Below are 22,659 nucleotides of genomic sequence, written 5' to 3'. Positions count from 1 at the left end.
CTTGGACATAAAACTTTTTTGACAATTTTGTCTCATAAGTAGATTTATCTGATTCATGACAAATTGAACTAATTCAACTCATTGAAAAAAAAAGTTAATATACTGAAAATACCAAAACACTATTATTACTTCCAGTATGGTTTTCCCTACACTTCTAATCTTTTCCCTTATGTAGAAAAGTATGAACTACATTAATGTGGTGAAACAAAAAATTCTAAACCTATACTTAGTTCTGATATTACAAGATGATCTCAATAAATAGATTCTAGCACCTTTTCAAATAGAGAAGCCAATACTCACAAGCAAGTTTAGAGTATTATATCCTTCCTCTTCCAATTTACAAGCATGATGCATTAATAATATTTCAATTGTCAGGTTTTTATATATTCTTTGTGATAATATATTCACTCATACTATTTAAATCACTGAATATTTTCCTTGTGGTATGCAAACATTACATATCTCATTCTCTTGTATATTTCCTGTGTTCAGTTATTACTTTGTTTTCATTCATTTTCACACTGAGTATTGTTTCTTTCATTTTATTTTTAATATGTGTAGTTTCAAACATATTTCAACCTGCTATAGAACACAGCCAACTGTCAGGGACAACACGATGCTTAAGAAAACTTTACTGTGTACACTGATGAGCTTAAATGTTCATTTTGTAAAACATAAATGTCAGCATAGCAGTATATGCACTATGCATTTTTTACTTTCTTGTTTTTAATTTTGCAAAACCTTGCAGTTAGTCAGGTGTATATGTGATTAAGAAAGTTCAAGTTATTTCTCTAGCTATGTATTAATCAACACTGTCTGTGCCCTGGAGATAACACTTGCTGAGAAATTGGATGTAAAGCTGCAATTTGTTTAATGAAAGTAGACGTTTTCTTCCAACAATAGCTCATATATCTTAAGGTTATAACTTCTTTTATTGGCAAATGAGAATTGACCAATCTCATATGCAGCACTACTCATTCTGGATACACCTAATATTAACATTTTAACCATAAACAGGAGGTTTAGTCAATATGGGATAAGGAAGTCTGGAGGGAGAATAATCTGGATCCAGAAACAGTGACTGTCTAACACATGAAAGAAGTACGTACACAAACATAATCTATATATGAATATAACAATGGTTTGCTGTAGATTTATACAGTTAGGTTCAGTTTCTTTTTCCCACGTGTAGAGAACTAAGAATTACTTCTTGATAAATACCTTAGTCTAATGCCCTGCAACTTTACAAACCTATCTTATCACTTCAAAGAAAAACAGTCTGATCTAAAAAAAAAAGACTACAGAATGGATAGAAAGAAGAAACTTTACTGCCACGACTACAGGTCATATTACTGTACAGTTTTCTATTATTGTGTTAAAATTCTCTTGAGTTGTTAAGTTTAAAATGGATTCTTTTGTGAAGAAATAACATTTTCCACAACTCAAGGAAGAGTTGTTTACAGAAAGGATATGGTTATTTGAGAGAGTTACCAAAACAGAAGTAGTCCTTTCCTGGATGTAGGATTTTTGTAGATGATGCAAGGGTCCAGGAGTTTTTCTTAATTACAGATTATAACTCGTGAAGAAAGCACCAATGTATTATGCACTCAAAATCATTTATCATGAAGAAAGCACCGATATCTTATGCACTCAAAATTATTTATTGTACTACCATTGAGTAGTGACTTTAGAGCAATGGGAACAGGTTGAAAATGGTAGCAAAAGTTTGGCATCTTGCAAGTCCAATATTGAATAAGGTAGTATGTGTGTGACTCCTAGAACCTTTACAGCCAGAGCAACTCAACCACAGCTGTACTTAAAGCTACCAAAGACTGGATGTGGATGAACTAGCAGGAACTGTTTCACTGGCAAAGAAGACAGTGGACACCACAGAGCAATAGTGAGCCCCTTTGGCCATGAAGGTATCTCATAAAGGCAAATATTGATCACAAAAGAACCTGCTGTCCTAGAACATGGATAAATTATTCATCCAAGGACTGTGGTCTCTGCAAATGTCTGCTAAGCTGTTAACACAGTGTCAAATATATTTCAATGAGATGATGGCCTACACACTATATAGACAAAGTCAGCACTAGGGTACAATGGATGTTAAACAATAAGATCATACAGCTTTCATTGTATGCTTGGCCACCTCCAGTAATGACTATCTGAAAAATGTAAGAAAGAACATCCTTGCATGTTCATGATCCAGAATGATTTTAGTAGTTAAATGCTATAAAATGTATTGATCACTTTAACATGTCAAATTGAAAGTTCCAGTGGTTTAACACTTTAACATGTATTATTCAGGCACTTGCAAATCAAGTTGGATAATGATGGCAGACTTGTGTGTTTTGTATTATACCATTTAGACTGTTTAACATACCTACCTACAAGGATTTACACCAAAATGGCTCTCATGCAAGAAGTGCTTTAGAAGACATCTTAGCATTTTGTTGAAGTTTGAGCCTACTACATTCAAGAACTTTAGATTGGTATTCCAGTATATAAAAAAAGCAGGCTTAACCCTGAAGACAGGAGAATGTGTGTTTGTACACAAGAAGTGGAACTTCATCAAAATATTGTGGGTGGAGTTGGAATATTCACAGATCCTGATAAAAGTACGGGTGAGGAATTGGCTTCAACCTGTGATTATGGTAGAAATCTACTGTTATTCCAGTATTATCTCATACTTAAATTAGTTTATGTTCAATTTCTACAAGATTGCTACACTATTATCAGTTCTCACAAAAGATAAGAACACACTTCACACTGATTGAGGAATGTGAGCTACCATGAGAGCCTGAAGCATAATTTAGAAGGAATTCCAATGTTTCCATATCTGTGACATGACTACAAGTTTGTGTTACAGTAATAGTGGAATTGCTGTACTGTCCTTACAATTGTATGATAAAGTAGAATAGGTAATTGCATACACTCATGACTACAGAATACAGATACTATATGAGAAAACAAAATGCAGTTACAGTCTTTGTGAAACACTATTGATGCTAATTTTATGGTACATCATGTATCATTGAAAATTTTGATAATCGACATAGATTTCCTGGCCACACAGTAAGACCCTGTCCATTCATTGAATGTCCTGATCCTGAACAAGTATGGTTATCAAAACCATTTCTGCCATATGTAAACTTATATAGCAGGAGATACTAATGTTGGACAGATGCGACAATCATTATTTCAAAAGCTCCAGGTGCTTCTTGCAGTTCAGCAAGGTAAAGAACTACAAGCTCAGACTGAAAAATGTATGAACATACATAAACCATCAAGCTGAATTTTTCAATTCTTGTTACAAGCTCTAAAGCAAGAAATTGCCAGACTTTGCACAATGCAAAGACTGGAGGGCACAAAGGTATTACATGCACTTTTCATTGTGCTTCACCCAGAAGAACTAGGATTAAAAGGGTAAACTCTACCAGAAAATTATTGGCTCTCTCTACAGAGAATAACCCTCAACATCACTGATCTATTCCTAAAACATCCAGTTAGTTTTATTAGGTTTAGTCAGTAAGGTAAGTGATAGTAAACTATTTGGATGGCTCAAATCCTTTTTTTCATAATAAACACCACATTCTAATAAAATGTCTTATTATGTGTTGAAAACATGCTAGATTAAATATATAAATTGATCATGGCCAAGGGTATTGTTTACAAAAATTATAATACAAACCTAACAAAGGTAACAGTGATACAATTCTGGAAAGTGAGGTTTTACATCACATTTTTGTGAGTTTTAGTTTTGAATTTTATAACTTATAACCAAAAGTTGTGCAACTTTAATTGGCAAGAATTTCAAAAACATTTAACTTGCTTACAAGTACAATTCTTTATTTTCAGAAAAGTGTCTTTCAACATAATTTAAGATTTTTCCCAAATAAAGTATAGAGATATTAAATCAAATTATATGAATTTTAGAATAAAAAATAGACGTTAGTTAGAAAATATGTAAAAAATTTGCATTTTGGTTAAGTATTACCACTATGACAAGGTGAAAATTAGGGTAGGTCAAAAAACAATCCTCTGATCAGGAAAAGGTTAATTTAAGTGTTGTATAATATTTTGGTACATGACTGCATTTCCCAAGCTGTAGTAAAAAATACCTGTGCAACTGTATTTCAACATTTTTGGTCAACAGGTCTAAAACTGAAGTTAAAGAAATACACTGTTGTGTAGACATGTATAGTTTCTCCTACACAAAAAGAATAGGAAAAGAGCATTTACAGTTACAGAATTATACAACCTTATAAACAAACATATCAATGATTTCTTGGTTTTGCTTTGTACTATACATACTTTGTGGAACCCTTTTCTACTATAGCAGCACTGCTTTTAGCATTAACTAAAACTGAAAATCTTATGTGCAGATATGCTAATCATAAGTGATGTAAAATAGGAATACTTGTTTAAAAGTAATTAAGATGTGAGCAGAAAAAAATTAAAATAATTTAATATTTGCAGTTGTTTCCCCAGTGTGAATAATTTTTTTTAAAGTAAAGCATAAAAATAAAGCAGCAATATACTCAAACTTAATTTCCTGAATAGTCATGCTTGACAATAATTCTGTTTCAGGATTCCAGTTTGAACTGTTTTAACTGATGTTATTATTTTTCATAGCTGTTATTTTTACATTTTTACTTCATGTCTATGGCTTAGGTACTAAATACACCTGGCACTTGTTCTTTCACATCTGTATACGTGTTTCTGATATCTGTTTCTGGATGTGACAGTTGTGTTCAAAATCAAAATTTGCCAAAGTTTCTTACAAAGAACATGATTTCTTCTTACCTCATAATTCTCCTGTTTGATTTCTTTTTATTTTCATTTTTACATTATCAGTATTCTTTATGTAACAAACATATCTATGATTTATAGGTTTTGTTTCTATTTCTTTTAAATATTTTGCCATGAGGGTAACTTCCTGATATGGAACTCTTTTCCACATGCTTTTTTTTAAAGCTAAAGTACACAAAGCACCACAGAAATCAGTATCAACTTAATAAAACCAGAAAGTATGACTGTACATTGGATAACAACTTTGCAAACATACAACTTCTCTGTATAATATTAATTTGATCAGAAGCACGGAATGCAGATGAATTTTCTCATCACAAGGTGATATTTCTTCACTTGTGGATTGCCTGAATCCTGGACATAATGCTGCTATGAATCATTTGTGATAGATATATTGTCTATCACAACTTAAAATGGAACATAAGAAACCACTGAATACAACAAACAAACTATACGAATAACAGTTACAGGACCACATTTCAAAGATGTGCTAAATGTTGTGCAACAAGGTGAAGAGCAACTACCATATATTGTTTAACATTGAAAGGAAGTATGTGATGTTTTGCACTTGAACAACTGAATATGTTACACTGAAAGCACCACCATCACTATTAACAAAGCAAGGTGACCAACCCAAAAAGCAGCTAGTGGCACCAAAATATCTGAGATTTTAAATTCTCCAAACATTACAGGATATGCAGACGTTTATAAAGACAGTTTTATGGGCTACAATCCCATAGAAATGTAAACCAATGATATAAGCCTCATAGTGTAACTTTTCCATTTCAGAGAATTTTCTAAAGGTAATTATGGTAGTTGTTTCTTCTGGTGATAATAAACTATTCACAAAGTGGGTTGATGCATATAGTCAAACAGATGCTGACATATTATCTCAATTATAAATGTAACTGAATGGATCATCCACATGCTATACAAGTTTGTGAGCTCCTATTCATCTTTCTGTATATCAAGTGTTTGCAGATAATATATGAGTAAAGATATGATAATATCACCTCTCTTACCTGTTTGAATGCTGAAGCTACCAATATACACTGCTAACCAAAAATCTTAAGACCAATGAACATGAAGAAAAAATATGTATTTTGCATTGTTACACTCAACTACTTATTTGAGTAGAGCTTTGAAAGATGAAAATAAGAAAAGGGAAAATAAAAATAAAAAACTTTTTTAGCATTTAATGGGGAAAATGTGAGCACTATAAAATTAGTCTAAATACTAGCTGGCAAAGTTTAAGATCGTACCAAAAAGAAGTTCTAAAGAGATTAGAAAATGCCCAACCAGAGGTCTCGTAGTGAGCTGCACGGCTGTCATTGCAAATAACTTCAAACATTCGCTTTGGCATGGCCAATATAAGCATTTGCAGATGGCTGGTTGGAATGTTATTCCAAGTGGTGAAAATGGCTTCACGAAGATCATGCACTGTTTGCAACTGACGTCCATTTCTATAGACTTGCCTTGCCATCCACTCTCAAACATTTTCAATGGGGTTCAGTTCAAGCCAACACGTTGGATGGTCCAAAAGAATCATGTTATTCACCATGAAAAAGTCCTTTGTCCTGCAGGCATTCTGGATTGCAGTGTTGTCCTTCTGAAAAATCCAGTCATTTCCACACAAGTGAGGGCCTTCAGTCAATAAGGATGCTCTTTCCAACATGCCAATGTAGCCAGCCATTGTTTGATGCCCTTGTATAACTCAAATCTCCATTGATGTATGGAAGGAGAAAGCACCCCAGATCATGATGGAACATCCTCCACTGCGTCGTGTAGAAAATGTCTCTGGTGGGATGTCCTTATCGTGTCAGTAATGTTGGAAGCCATCTGGACCATCCAGGTTAAATTTTTTCTCGTCAGAGAACAAAACCTTCTTCCACTTTTCTACATTCCATGTTTGGTGCTTCTCAGCAAAGTTTAACCAAGCTGTTTCATGGTGTGGAAGGAGACATGGCCTTTGAAGACATTTACAGTTTTTAAAACCTTTCTCTTGTAGATGCCGTCTTATTGTTCTTGAGCTGCATTCTGCATCCATAAAATCCTTAATTTGGTTCGACGATTGTGTCTTGCCAGACAACCTGTCGAATCCTCCTACTCACTCAATGCCGGCAAAATTTTCTTGGGTCAACCATTTGAAATTCTCATTCTGTAACTGCAACAGCAGTTTTACTACACCCAATCTCACCAGTGATTGCACATTGAAAGAGACCTTGCTTTTGCAGTTCGGCAATTCTGCCACGTTCAAATTCTGTCAACTTTTTAGCCTTTGCCATGTTTTTACCCAATGTAACACAGGAGATGTCAGTGAGAAATGTTGAAAATGCTAATGCTTGAACACAAATGACTAAATTTTGTTACGTGTTTACCGATTAATGTTTCATTTAAGTATGGTCTTACACTTTTGACCAGCTAGTATTGAGGCTAATTTCATAGTATTGACATTTTCCCTATTAAATGGTAAAAAAGTTTTTTTTTTTATTTTCCGTTTTCATATTTTCATCTTTCGAAGCACTACTCAAATAAGTGGTTGAGTCTAACTTCACAAAATGCACATTTTTTTTATGTTCATTGGCCTTAAGATTTTGTCCAGCAGTATATCTGGCAGTTACACAATATAGCCCAAGGCACCATTACAGAACTTAATATAATCCAGGTAAATGTAACACATATTTCAAAGTATAATTTGAAAGCAGTTTAACTTCAAAAATCTCTTTGAATGTGCTTTGGGAATGTATACACACTAAATGCAAAAACTATCAATTTTATTTTCATACCTGCAACATAGTTTTATCTGTTAAAAGTTTGATAACCTGTTGGAATGCTTCTTCACTAGTTCCCAGCTTCTGACAAGTTTCCAAAAGAACTTTGTCTTCTTCCCTATTAATGAAAAATAAAAGTTATAAAAGGGCTATATGTTACAGCATACATATTTACCCACATTTTGGCACAGTGTTACACTTTACACAAATGGCATAAACCTAAAATCTAATGATCATTAATTAACAGCAAATTTCCCATTATTGAAGAGATTATTATTATCATTGTTTTTATTATATGATGTTCACTTGCCATGTAACCACTTCACTGGATTATACTGAAAGGACATTTTATTATTATTAATTTCTTGAGTGCCAATATAACTTACAAATACTGCATGGTTTTTTACTTATTTAATTTAGTATCTGATATACTAAAATACAAAATAATTTTCAAAAAAATGTAATTGTTATCAAAATATTACATTCCTTCCAGGTTTGTGTGTGTTTTATTGGCATTGAATTATCTTCAACAGCAATAACAAAATTAGGAATGTAATGTTAATTAAAAAACAGAAACATCATGATCAAAACTGACCAAAAACACAACTTTTCATACCCTTAGTCAAATTATGCAGTACTTGCATACTTAAAAAAAATGTTTAAAAAATTAATGGTTTTTAAAGCACAAATTAAGTTTGTTTTTCATTCTTAGTTTGTTCTTATAAGGATGCTCATCTTTATAACATTTTGTGTATTTACTTTTTTCTTTTGCATTGATATACTGCACATTGTTCGTATTATGTATTATACTTTCTTGAAATATCTTAATGCAGTTCACCAATGATATAATTGATAATTCCAAAGTGTTCAACAAATGAAAATGTTTGTAATAAACTATTGCTACTGTCCCAATTTTCTGTTGTTTTTTGTTTATTTAATTTCTGTCCAATGAACCCATTTGTCATACTAATCAATTTTCATAGCTAACCAGTTTTGTATATACGACTATCATAAACATATTAGATTATAAAGTACACTGAAAAATTAGATTCAGTTAAACCTGATATTTGAATTAGAACTGTGTGAGCCTTTTGACTAGCTTCTCTACTTTGCATTCTCCAAGAATTAACATCAAAGTCACTTAACAGTAAGTGTCCCTGAGAACAAATGTATTAATTCACATAAATGTAGTACACAACAAACACCTGTGAAATCCCAAAACATTATGTATAAGTACAATAGTGCTGCATGATTTAGTAATTCAGGATGATTTGGCTGTTAAGTAGAACCCTTTAACTTACATCATGGGTTATACAATACACAATGATTATAGAAAGTCTTTTGCAGAAGTAATCAATGAATACAATGGAATGAAAATTGCTGATATACAACTTCCTATTGGGCCCTGTACAATGACAAGGGTTTTAACCTATTGTTACCACTTCTAACTAATGAGTTATTTTTTTAAATTAATTATTAAAGCACAAGATCACTCTCAGAATGTTGAGATGTAACATGAATCACGTACATACATCATGTTATCTAAGTTTAAAAATCATACTAAATCCTATACAAAGATAAGAAACTGGTGTCAACTCTCCTTGCCTGCTTGTATATACCAAGTGTTTTGTAAATAAATGTATGTTTACTCTTGAGTTTGAATTAATGTTGAAAGTATTCATACAAAAAAAACAGACACACCAAGATTAAAGGATAAAAAAAAAGCAAATCAGATGGAAGAACCTCATTCATCATATGCTTGTTTACACTAACCTTGTGAATGTCTACAGTGCAAGATTTATATTCCTACTGTAGACAGCAAATGTAAGTCAACACATAAAAAAAAACAAAACAAAAAACTCATTAACCTTGCAGGAAAACAGTTATTGGATGAATTACTAATTATATGAGTGTCTGTGACATTTCAATCACATTTGTGCATGCATAAAAGTAACTATGTGTAATATGTTTATGAAATTTAAGGCCACTGTATATGCCAATTTGGAATACTGGTTGAACCACTTATGCAAACTCTGAAACATACAGTGAAATGAAACAACACATCTAGCATTAAGTCCATCTCTGAAAATTTTAATAAGAGCTCAAAACTAGATGTTAACAAATCAACTTTGTATTAAGATTACATGCCACTAGGTCCTATGGGTTGCAGTCTGTAAGCTGCTCATTACACCCCCTGAATGATGACCATCAATTTTCATAATGTTGTGACCATTATACATAGAAAAACATTAAAACTTCTATATGGAATAGTGGGTCATACTACTAATTGTTTGCTTCAGATGGATGTGTGTGTGTGTGTGTGTGGAACATTTGGGACTACTGTGTAAGAAGTCTGGCTGTGATCAACATGACAATGTAAGTCACAGACCATTTTTACTTCAAAACCAACTAACAGTTAATTAAAGAGAAAAAATAATTTTCTCTAATAATCTCAACAGTAACAAAGTGGATAAGGATACTGGTTACTACAAACTTTAATACAGATAATTTCTTAAAAGATGTAACTTATGGACCTAAGAATTTGCTTTAAATATCCTTTACACAATATTAAAAAATTCACAAAGACAAATAAAGGTGCTTTGTTAGAACTTGTCAACTGTATGTCAAAATGTACAAAGTGCAAGTACAAGTGGATAGCTGTACGTAAACTCCAAAATAATTAATAAGTTAAAATTGTTTCCAAGTAACTGCATGTTATGGATATACATAATCATACTTGAGCTCATTAACAGTCAGTTTATAAATGGAGAATTTTAATATAAACAACATTCTTTAATAATTATTACAAAGATACAATTTTAATTTAAAGGAGTATTATATAATGAAAAGCAGAAAGTATACATTGTAAAAAAGTAAATTATTTCATTTCTCTAGCTCTTGGGAGGTGCCAGCATAGCAGTTTTGTCCACACAAGTTTAAAACAATTCAACAACTAAAATTATTTTTAATTTTGTAATATTATGGTAAAACTTGTTTGGAGAGAAAAGGAAAGGATCAAAAGATGCTACTCCTCATAAAGACCTCAAATACAAAGTAAAGAAAAGCAAGAAAACAAAGAACAATCTGCCTGATGGTAAGCTAACACAAAATAAACCAAAGACTATGGAGGGTAAGGCATGCTAGCATCACCTCTCAAAAGAGAGACAAAAATACCCAGTTTCAACCAAAATGTCTCGAAAAGGACGGGAAAAAAAATCCAGCAATTTGAAGAGGAAAGCAAGAAATACTGGGAGAAGGTTGGGTAAACTCTGGACCCATAATCTCTCACAAATGAAATTAATTGAAAGAAGTATAAAATGTAATTATCAGTAACGTCAAGAAAACCCACATGTAGAGAAAAATATATATGTAAAAACGGCTCATTTGGGTTGAGAAAATTTTTTATGCAGAGGAGCGAACAACCTTCTTCCTGTCATCGTCAGGTTCACAAAGAAAAATAGAGGTAACTGACTGGAAACTGACCACATGTTTGAAAGGGGTTGTGTAACTGAGTGTCTGAATGTAGAGGGCATGCTTAGATGTTTGAATATATAATTTTCTATTATTTATTTTATTATTTTTAATATAGGTATAAAGGTGTTCCTTTGTATTGGTTTATTTTGGGCTTGAGTTGTTGTATAAGTAAGGCTTCTTTAATTTTGTGTTTGTTTATGTTTGTTTTTTTTATTTAATATTTGAGTGTTTTCTATGATTATGTTGTGTTTATTTGTCTTGCAGTGTTCAAAAATGTCTGAAGATGACTTTTTATGTTCTTTGAATCTGGTTTCCATTTTTCTACTTGTTTAGAAGATCAAGCCAGGAGACTTGTGATACTTTCCACAGAAAACAAAAACAAGAAAACAACCAACAGAAAGAAGACAACTTAGACACTTTTATTGACCTCCAACATCCAAACTTCCCAGGAAAAATTAAAAATTTATATTTTCCAAAAACACCTAAAAACAACATCTTAAATGATTTTTTCAAAGAATTTTATCACAAAACCATCAACATAATTTCACAAAAGAGAAAGCTAAAAAACAATCTTACAAAAAGAGACATTAAAAACCTAAAACAAGAAAAAACATTAAAATTCTAAAAGCAGATAAAGGAAACGCTATAGACATAATTAATACATCCAAAAAATCAAGAACATCCTCTCAGACACCAACAAATTTAAACCAGTACACACAAATCTAACAAAGACACATGAAACACAACTAAACAAATTACTACTACAAATGAAAAAAGCCAACACAATTTCACAAACACTTTATTCCTACCTACGCAAAACCGACTCACGCACACCACAAATATACGGCATCCCCAAACCTCATAAACCAGATTGTCCATTACGACCAATAATGTCCACATATGAATCGTTTAATTACAATCTTGGTAAATACATAGCATGGGCATTCTCCAAGTATGTGACATCAGCCAGCTCATTCATCAAAGACTCTTTTAATTTCAAGTCTAATCTTAATCAACTTAATCTTAAAGCCTTAATGGCCAGTTTCGATGTTATATCCCTCTTTACAGAAGTTTCAACCATTGAAGCCTGCAAGATAGTCTTGGAACTCTATATCTGAGACCCTAACCCATCTACAAACATTCCCAGCAACCAATTAGTAACCCTCATAGAATTCACCACTGTGAAGACAAATTTGATGTTCAACAACCACAACTGTGTACAAACAAATGGCCTAAGCATGGGCAACCTAGTATCACCAGTTCTAGCCAATATTTTTATAACAAGTTGAAACACAAGCAACTGACACAGCATTATATCCACCACTATACTGGTACAGATATGTAGATTACATGGTTGCGGGATTTACATCTACAGAACACAAACTTAATTTTTTCAATCACATTAACGCTATACATACCAACATCAACTTCACATGTGAACAAGAAGAAAGCAATCAAATATCATTTCTTAACCTCAAAATTAAAAGAACCAATACACAATTTAAAACAGAAATCCACTGAAAAATCACCAATACTAGACTGTATATTCCTTGGGACTCAGCACATGAAACAAAACAAAAACTCAACATACTAAGAAACCAAATAAACACAGCCATAAAACTATGCTCACCAGATAAAATTAACAATGAATTAAACAAAATAAAACAATACTTCATCAACATCAATAAGTTTCCTTCACAAACCGTAGAAAACATTATACGCACACACCTAGACAAAAAGCAAAATTAACCAACAAAAATAAATATATCTCACAAATAAAAAATCACAAATCCATATACTGCTGCATACCATATATTCCCAACATCAGCAGAAAAATAACCAAACCAACATTTGGCAAAAACTAGAATCAAAATATGACATTCCAGTTAATACCAAATTTATTCAAAAACCAGGCACAAAACTGAGGCCTATACAATGTAAAAACTACACTGACAAACACCACACCAACATTATTTATAAAATACAATTTGATAACTGCCACGAGTTCTATTGGAGAAACAAGTAGAAAAATGGAAACCAGATACATAAACAAACACAAAATTAAAAAAGCCTTACTTATACAACAACTCAAGCCCAAAATAAACCAATACAAAGGAACACCTTTATACCTATATCAAAAATAATATAATAAATAATAAAATTATATATTTAAACATCTAAGCGTGCCCTTTATATTCCGACACTCAGTTACACAACCTATTTCAAACATGTGGTCAGCTTCTGTTCAGTTACCTCTTTCTTTCTTTGTGAACCTGACGATAACCGAAGGTCGAAACGTTATTCACTCCTCTGCGTAAAAACTTTTCTCAACCCAAACAAGCCGTTTTTACATACATAAAATGTAATAAATTACAAAAATGAAAAAGTCCTTATAGTTTAAAATTAGGCATATATTATATTAACAATAATAAATTAGTACAAAGAATTTGTTGGAAAAACAATATATTTAACCTACTTAATGATTTTCTGGTAATAAGAATGACAGGTAAGCCTAAAATAACAACATGTTAAGCCTACTCTAATGTTGGAGGACAAACAATATCACCAAATGTAAATTAAGAAACCCTAACTTTACAAATAAGTCGGTACAAATCTATCTAAATCTGCTGCAGAAACCAAAGAACTACAAATAATAATATTACTAACAAAATTATTCAAAAAGCAATGACAGTACAACAGCTTATCTGTCAAAAGTCAGTTGACTGTATTCTCAATGTGTGGGCCCCCAAACTCAAAGCCCAAATGAAGGTCAATTCATATAATGACAAATCTCTCAATTAATTAAAGCTGACAACTGTATCTTAGAATGGCTGGTCTGGGTATTAACACTTTTATTGATAAACAGATAACAATGTTAAGCAGATAAAAAGTTAACCTGAAGATGACCTAGAAAGGTTGAAACATTGTGATCTGCTTATCAATAAAAGTGTTAATACCCATTCCAGCCATTTTGAGATGTGTTTTTATTTCAAGTGGTTTTCTCGTTATCAAGAAAAGCTGACAATTCCTCAGCCACCTGAATCCAGGCGAACTGTGCTTATTATTTAGTTCAGTTAGTGATCTAATGTTTAATCATTATTTATTTTTCATAATTACAAGAGTGTTAAAAGTAATTACTTTAAAGTGATAGTTAAGACAAATTTTGTAATATAACACGATGAGAGTCAAACATTGTGTGTGTGTGGTTCAATCAGTATAAACTGATGTCACGTTACTCGAACCATGTTTATTTCTCTCATTGCCTTAAGGGCATTTTGTTACATCATACCATCTCATAGTTTGTACAAAGTTCTAGGCCTCAACTGGAAAATGTATATATAGGCATCCAAGTGAGTACAAGGCAGAAAAACTTAAGTTAGTGAAAGTGAAGTTAAACAGCTTGACTGTCAGTTTAGCTGTAATATACTGAGCAATATTTTAAAGTATGTGTCACTGTTTAACAGAGATAAGGAGAACAATTTGTCTTGTTAGAGAGTTTTCTAAAGTAATTGAACCCATCTGTCTGGACCCTGAGAAAAAGGAGAGAACAATTTAAAGTTATGGATACAACTGTGATACCCAGAGGGAAATGTAAGTGAATTTATCACAGATTGTAAGTAAGAAACAAAGTAAAGAAAAATAATTTGTTTTGTTAATTGGATTCTAAAGTAACTGAATCAGTCTGTGCAGGCTTTTGACACAAAAGGATAATTATTCAGAATTGTAGATGCAACTGTGCATTCTACAGTGTAAAGTATTTTTGTACATACATTTTTACTTATTTTGAATATGTTATTTTGAAAGAAGTGGATTATTTGCTGTCTGTTTATTGCTCAAATTTATTGCCAAAAAAGTTGCAGACATCAATTTAAAGAATCTGGCCCCTTATACAAAAAACTCTGACACATATATATCTCAAAAATAATTAAATAAATGATGAAATGTATAATGATTCAAAATCACATAAAAACACATTATTAATATACTTTTCTTATTTAACAACCACCAAGGAAAATCCTTCACTGACACATTCTACACACTGCAGATAAGCTATGATTGATTTCCACTACCAGTAATAACCAACTGCTAGAAAACACATTAAACTAAATTCAGTTAACCACTGAATGCCTTGTCTATAATTATATTTATATAAAATATTTTATGACAAATATAAATAATAATTATAAATTAAATATGCCCTACCTTTTAGAAAAAGAAGTAGAAAAAACAGCATTAATTTTAAATGAAAGTAATGTTTTTCTCTAGAGTACATATAATTTAATAATTCATAATGTACACATCCAACATACCCAATGACTGCACTGATCTATTTGAATTTAGTCTTTTTGTAGTATATATGACCTAGGAAAACTCAAATTCACTGTGATGTTCCTGTGTTCTTTAAACCAACAGTAAAATCTGTATACAATAAAGGTAGAGAAAACAATGACTGTACTGATCTATTTGAATTTGGTCTTTTTGTAGTGTATATGACCTAGGAAAACTCAAATTCACTGTGATGTTCCTGTGTTCTTTAAACCAATAGTAAAAACTGTATACAATAAAGGTACAGAAAACCTTGAATAACAAGAGCATACCAATGATATATCGTAGATGTAAGCATCAATAAAAATCAATGGACAAACAGTTGCTTTAACCATCACTAAAATCAAACTTAAAAATAAGAATGCATGCTAAGTTTTATTTTTAAAAAAATCTAATAACACATACTTTTTGAGAATGAATCCTACAAGCAGAAATATATTAGCATGAAATACAAGGAGAAAATTATGAACATAAATGTTTTTTCTTTAAAAACAAAAAAAAATCGTATTTGAAGATAAAAAATTTGTTTACCTTGTCCACTTGTGTTCCTCAACAGCTGACTTAAATACATCTGGTTTCATGGAATTTTCTTCTTTCTGTGAAACAAATATATTCTCTAATTTCTTACAAGATACCAATGCACTTCTTTCCAGGAGTCGAAGCTGAGTAGTCTGTTTAGGTGTTTCTGTTTTACTTGAGCGTATACATGCAACTTCTTCCTGGGAAATAACTTTATGACCACTTGTGAAACAATCAAAACTCTGTTCAGGTACTTGTTTTTGATCATTCCTGGTTGCATTTTTAATATCTCTATCCACTACTAATAATTCCTGTTCACTACTACTAGCACCTGTTACTAAATTTTCACATGTTTGTTGAATACTTTTGGTATCAATTGCTGAGATCTGATCATATACTAACACATTTTGGGGGCTACTTCTAGACACATCATCTGTTTGTTCACATAGTGACACATTTTGAAAGCTACTACTAGAAGTATCTAGAGAGGTCTTTTGATCATGTTGTGACTCATTTTGGACCTTACTGTTAGAAATATCTACCAAAGTTTTATGATCACATGGTGACACATAGTGGAGCTTTTTGTTAAGTGCATCTACTGAAGTCTGGCCAGAGACTGATCTGTTCTGAAGGCTAATGCTAGAAGTGTGTGGCAAAGTTTGAACAGATGATGACACATTTAAAATGTTTCTGCTAAAAGTACCTAACGAGGTTTGGCCAGCTGGTGACATTTTCTGGAAGTTACTGCTAGAGGAGTCTATTAAGGCGTGATCAACTAGAGACAATTTCTGAAGATTACTGCTTGAAGTATCTACAAAAACTTGACCAGATAGTGAAATATTCTGAAGGCTACTGTTTGAAGAATTTGGCAAGGGTTTATCAGATAATGACACATCTTGATGATCCACTATATGCAACAATAAACTGTCTGATGCACCTGAAGTCTGACTTACGGAAGTTCCTGGTACAAAAAAAGTGCTTCCTGAGGTCTTAGACTGCAAATTTTTGGGGTCTTGAGTAGATTGTAAATTTCTGAAGTCTTGAGATGCAGAATCACAGTTTGAATTAAGAGAGAGTGTCCTTGCATCTGCACAAAATCCCTGAACTATAGGCAGATGTTCATTACCTGTTTCACTAGCAGAAATGCCAGGTGACATTCCATTTTCCGAACCTGCAGGTTTCAAGTTCAAAACCTACAGGAATAATAAATTGAAAAAAAATATCACTCAAAAAGTTTCTGAAATAAAATATAAACAATTTGTCAAATTGGTTGATGCAGTAAATAAAACAAGTAAGGAAAATATAAAGCACAGTCTTTTTCAGATGTCTGATACAACTCTTCTGAAGACCATACATCGTATTAAGTCTTAAAAATCATAAGGGTAATGCTGTAGTGGGTTACAAATCAGGGGTTTATTTCTTTGCAAGTGGAGATAACAAGCATTTTAAATGCATTGTAAAGCTTGAAAGACCTAAAATAATGTGCCCCATCCCCAAACAAAATAGTGGCTTCTGACAAAAAAAAAATTCAGTTTAAGTGATACTCAAAAGTTAAAGAATTGTTCACAAAATTATACATATATGTACAGAACTTACTTCAAATTCCAGAAACTTTGAAAAAGTTATAAATCTTCTCATATCCATGAGAAGCCATGCCCCATTCAAAATGAGGATCATCACTCAGGAACATATTAAATTTGAATGGGATGCTCACAACCAATAGAAAGAGCAGATTCTATGAAATAATTTTCTCAAGACCTACTAGAAACTGTGCACTCAAACCACTGAATACATTGCTGATGAATACCATTCTCTAACATAGCTATATTTTTTCTCACCTTATACATATTGGTTTCACAGATATATAAGCTGCATTTAAGTTTCACTTTTATATTTTAGTTAATTGTTTGAAAATTTATAAGTGAAAGGATTGATAATTTTTATAATATAATCATAGATTTCTGTGCAAGTTATTTTCTTAGCTAATGCAAAAACATGATTCCATTATATCACCTGTGGACACCTGTTAACATGTGCCATTATATATAATCAATGATAATCAACAGAAAATGAAAATAAAAAATTAAAAATAAATTACAACTGTAAGGTAAAGATGCAAAATTATGGTATATGACACAAAAATATATTTTAAGATTATTCAAAAAAGATGAAAAAGTTTATATACATATATTTCCATTTTTTAATTTTAAGCATTTCGTTGCACTGTACATTGATGATAAGTAGTTATTGATGTGACAGAGAAAATGGATAATAAAACATAAACATTTACCTTAAATAACTTTTGATACCCTTTAAGAAGTTCTAGTGATCAAGCATATAAAATGTGCAAACTGTAAGATGAGCAACAGCATTTTCACACTTAACATTAAAAGCACCTTGCAGGTAAATTATTCAGGGTGTCTGAGCACAAATAACTACATTAAACAATAAATATTTAGTCAGAATAGTATATTAGATGAAATAAAAACTGCATATTTTTTTTTCCAAAACTACATACTTTTAGGGAAGTTCTTGTCAAATTTCAAAAATATTTCATCCACTAGTTTTATCCTTCAAACAAAATTGTACAACAGTTACATAATTTTGTAAGCAAATGGTCCTTATCAGGTTCAACTGTTTGTGTTTACATGTAGGAGACTGTTAACCTGATGATGATGGTCTAATTACAATGTATAACACTTGTTCTTTATAAAAACAAAACTAGTGATTTTTTTTTGACAAGAACAGTCCTAAAGGTATGTAGTTTAAGAAAAATAAAATATTTAACTTTGATAGGTTTTACTATTTATTATAAGATATTTATTGATTAATGTAGTTATCTGCACGAGAACTATGAATAGTTCACACAATGTGATTGTTATTTTTAGTATAAAAATACCATTTATTATCTTACAGTTTTCACATTTCATACATATAATTCCTATAAGATGTTTATGTTTTATTTTCCATTTTCTCAGCTATACCACTAACTCTAATTATTATACTCAGCATACAGTAGAATAAAATTAATAAAAAATGGACATACATGAATACCTTTCAGCTCTTTTGAATTTTTTTTTTGTATGGGTAATTTATCCTCTTAATATTTTCATATATACTTTATTTTTAATTTTCTTTTCCAATTATGTCTTTTATTCTTGAAGCTGGTATGATAACATATCTCCACAATGCCCTATTGTTATTATAGATTGATGCTTATGTACAAATTCTTTCACTAATGCTTGCACATGCAAATGACATTATCCTGCTTCGACATTTTCACAAGCCAAGCTACAATGAGTTAAACATATGAGACTCATAAGCCTTTCAAATAGGCATTTTAAAGCATAAATAATACGTAATTAATTAAGATTTAAATATAAAACCTAAGTGCAATCTGTCTAGCAAACTAATACACAAGGTAAGTAACACCTGCCAATCACTATGTACTCCCTCAAAATGAACTAAGCTTTTCTATCTCGTACTACATATTCATACATTTCTTTAAGCTATTACCAAATACTAAAAAATATGCTCCTTCTATTGGTCATAAGCATGCCGTTCAACTTCAAACTGTCACTGAGCAACATTGCTCGAACTTCGCAAGTAACCATGACAGACTGAAGTTAGAAATGCTTAAAATGTTGTTTCACACAGGAAGAAATTCTTGGAAAATTTCCAGGTGCTAATGAAATACAGCTGCAACTTTACTTTGATTGTATATGCGAACAATCTATATTAGCTACTCACAATTTCTTGTATGAGAGCCCTTAAAGTTAAGAATTGTAGTCACAAGTGGATCAAGTGCCAGCAAAAACCAGTTCTTGTTTCAGATGCTTCTTTTAAAATAAAGAAATAAACCTCAAAATACAAGAATTTAAATTATAACAATTTTTATAACATATAACAATAATTATATGTTAGTGAATTACATATACAGAATTAGGTTTTAAAATGGCATTGCTTCTATCAAGTTAAGAGAGTATACAGCTAATGAAGTGTTATTTTTAAAGAGTAACTTGCTGTCAATATTCTCTGAGGAAATATGTTTCAGAACAGAAGATGTATGAAACTACTTGCTACCACAAGACTGACTTCTGGAAAGTAAAGTTTTTCACAGGTTATGTTGAAGAACAAAGAACCACTGATTTCCTAAAGCACATCTTTCTAATACCTGATATTTACTCCAAAATGGTCACAAGCACATTTCATGTTTTTGGACCTTCTTACTGTCTTCCTCTGTCTATGTGAAACAGCAGTTACTATACCTATGCTCATTCATGTCAACTTTGAAGCATCCAAAGTTAAACATAACCATTTATGTCACTGATCTCTAAGTAAAGCTACAAATTATTTTAATAGTACAGATTTTTTCAAATATCTTTGTGTATAAAGCTGTAAGGTATTTATACAAATTAACAACTTCTGAATCAGATTTTTATTCAGGCTTTAATGGTTTAACATGTCATCAATTTTTTTTACAACACTCTGATTATTATGGTATAGAACCAGAAGCTCAATGAACACTCTTAAGTGGTTTTTCTGTTTCAAAAAGAAATTCAGATATCTGCCAACCTTTCCTGTCTGAAGATCATATTCATTTGTTTCTTCTAATGAGTAACTACAGTCTCCTGGGCTTGGGCAATGACTAGAAAGTGGAGATTCACTTCCCTGAGAGTCAGAAACAGGACTATCTATATTCTTCCTTTGAGTCCAGAGGTTCTTCCCAAGTTCTGCAGAATTTGGTGCTGTATGATAAACTACATAGGCTGGCTTTAATAACTTGCCTTTCTGAATGTATATTCGACCGTCAATAAACTGTAACATAGCAAAAAAAAAATATTACTACTTGTACATCTTGTAAGTACAATTGCAACTAAAAATACATAACTGTATGCAACTAAATTTATGTTTTACTAGTCACAGTTGTTACAGAAACTCACAAGTGGGAGAAAAAAACAGTTTATTTACACATGCAATAAAACTGTTCACATCATAAAACCATAAGATTTTAACTAAAATTTTTTACACTGGTCTTTTGAACATCACTTTCATAAATTATTGGTGAGAAATAACAGCACTGTTAACTTATTAACCCTTATTCACTTACCATTTATTTAGTGACACAGCTAGCAATAGTTGAATAGAAATAATATTCCATCAAGCAAATTAAATTTTCCTTTCTGAAGTTTGATGATAATTCCACAACTCACATTAAAACATTAAAGCAGATAAAAACTATTACATCAAAAGTGATTTGCACCAATAATTGATATTATTTTAAGTAGGAGAATTTCTCTTTTTAAATAACCACATAAATTAGAATTTTGTTTGTTATCTTATTTCTTTCTGCATCAACTTCCTTTACTGTGCATGTCACAAGGTTTTTAGTGACGTACAATTAAAATTTAATTAAATTACCCTCTATTTATGTTACACCATTTAGTATAGCAAAACATCATAGCTAATAACCCATACTTTAAGTGTATACACTTTAATTTCTTATTTTATAAGACAATATTTTAAAAAAATCTTGAATTTCTCCTTGTGTGAGAAATGTAACACTTTTCTAATCATGCTCTCTTCTCCATTTTATTCACCAACCCTCCAATAAGTACAAAAGTTAATGTAAATTAGTCACTATAAAATCATTATTACTCAAACAAACCATGATTTTCATAGCTGCAATCTTGTGTAATTACAAAACCATCAAATAGAAAAATCAGACCTCTTTTGCCACACCTACCTCTCACATCCTCTTACTTACGATTTGTTAATAGTTATCTGTCACTTTTAATTTTATATTATCTATAACCAATACAAAATCAAGATTTTCATTTTTCAAATGATGTATTACATTATTTGGGTTTCTGAATAAAGAATAGTCAATTTCTCTTTTAGTACAAACTATGTTCCCACAAAAAATATATTGACTAAATTGGATGAATTTGTAATACCTCTTGTTGCATAACTAGAAAGCCAGAAAAAACTGCAAAAGTTTTGAGACAACATCTGCTAGTTTGCAAGTCATTGCTCTATGTTTATTGATGCATTATTTAATTAAATAAAAATTATTTAGTGCATTACCACCATTAGTAAAAAAGTTGAGTTAATTGACAGAAAAAAAAGAGACCCAAGTCCTTTATTTCTTGCTTTATGTGTGTATTTTTTATTTATTATTATAAAAGTAATTAAAATCTAAACACAGGAATTCCTTTAGGTTAAGGTTAGATCAAATAAAATAAGTAATAATAATAAAAGTGTCTCATGAGGTGCACACACAAGCAGCTCAGAGCAGCTATTAGATAATGCAATTCAATATCATAATATGAAATCCATATTCCCCAAATTTTGTATAATTTATACTAGCAAAACATGGTTTAAAGTGCAATACAATAATAAAATTGATGTATACTGTTATGAGTTAAAAGCTAATTAGGATGAACACATGTAGTTTCATGTTACACTTTGAATTCATTCTACAAAGAAACAAAAAAGGTAATTTAGACTATTTTCTTTTTTGAGTGATTATAAAGTCAATCAAATCAACCAGCCTTGTATAAAGTTAGGGTATAGAAAATATATAGTTATATTGAAAACAAACATTTAAAATGTATTTAGAAGGTTTCAGAGATTATACAAATAACATTTGAGATTTTTGAGATGAAGAAAAGCATTTTTAATCTCAACATGACAATCCCTTTGCACTCTGAACAGGAAAAAAAGAAAAATGACTATATATATTCATGGACAA

At 31.3% G+C, this 22,659-nt stretch overlaps 1 protein-coding gene across 2 annotated transcripts in view; it reads right to left on the bottom strand.

The window, feature by feature from the left end:
* LOC143247429 (uncharacterized) overlaps positions 1-22,659 on the bottom strand; it is a 110,544-nt gene that overhangs the window by 6,760 nt on the left and 81,125 nt on the right. For both annotated transcript variants that reach the window (XM_076495505.1, XM_076495504.1), the window contains exons 12-14: positions 20,481-20,723; positions 15,918-17,098; positions 7,602-7,704 (exon numbers count right to left, since the gene is read on the bottom strand). In XM_076495505.1, the coding sequence (XP_076351620.1) occupies positions 7,602-7,704; positions 15,918-17,098; positions 20,481-20,723 (1,527 nt within the window). The remainder of the gene's footprint in view (positions 1-7,601; positions 7,705-15,917; positions 17,099-20,480; positions 20,724-22,659) is intronic.

Source organism: Tachypleus tridentatus, chromosome 3 (genome assembly GCF_004210375.1).
Source record: "Tachypleus tridentatus isolate NWPU-2018 chromosome 3, ASM421037v1, whole genome shotgun sequence".
NCBI classification, from domain to species: Eukaryota; Metazoa; Arthropoda; class Merostomata; order Xiphosura; family Limulidae; genus Tachypleus; species Tachypleus tridentatus.
Note: the sequence above shows the minus strand (reverse complement) of the source record. Positions and strands in the feature narration are given on the sequence as shown.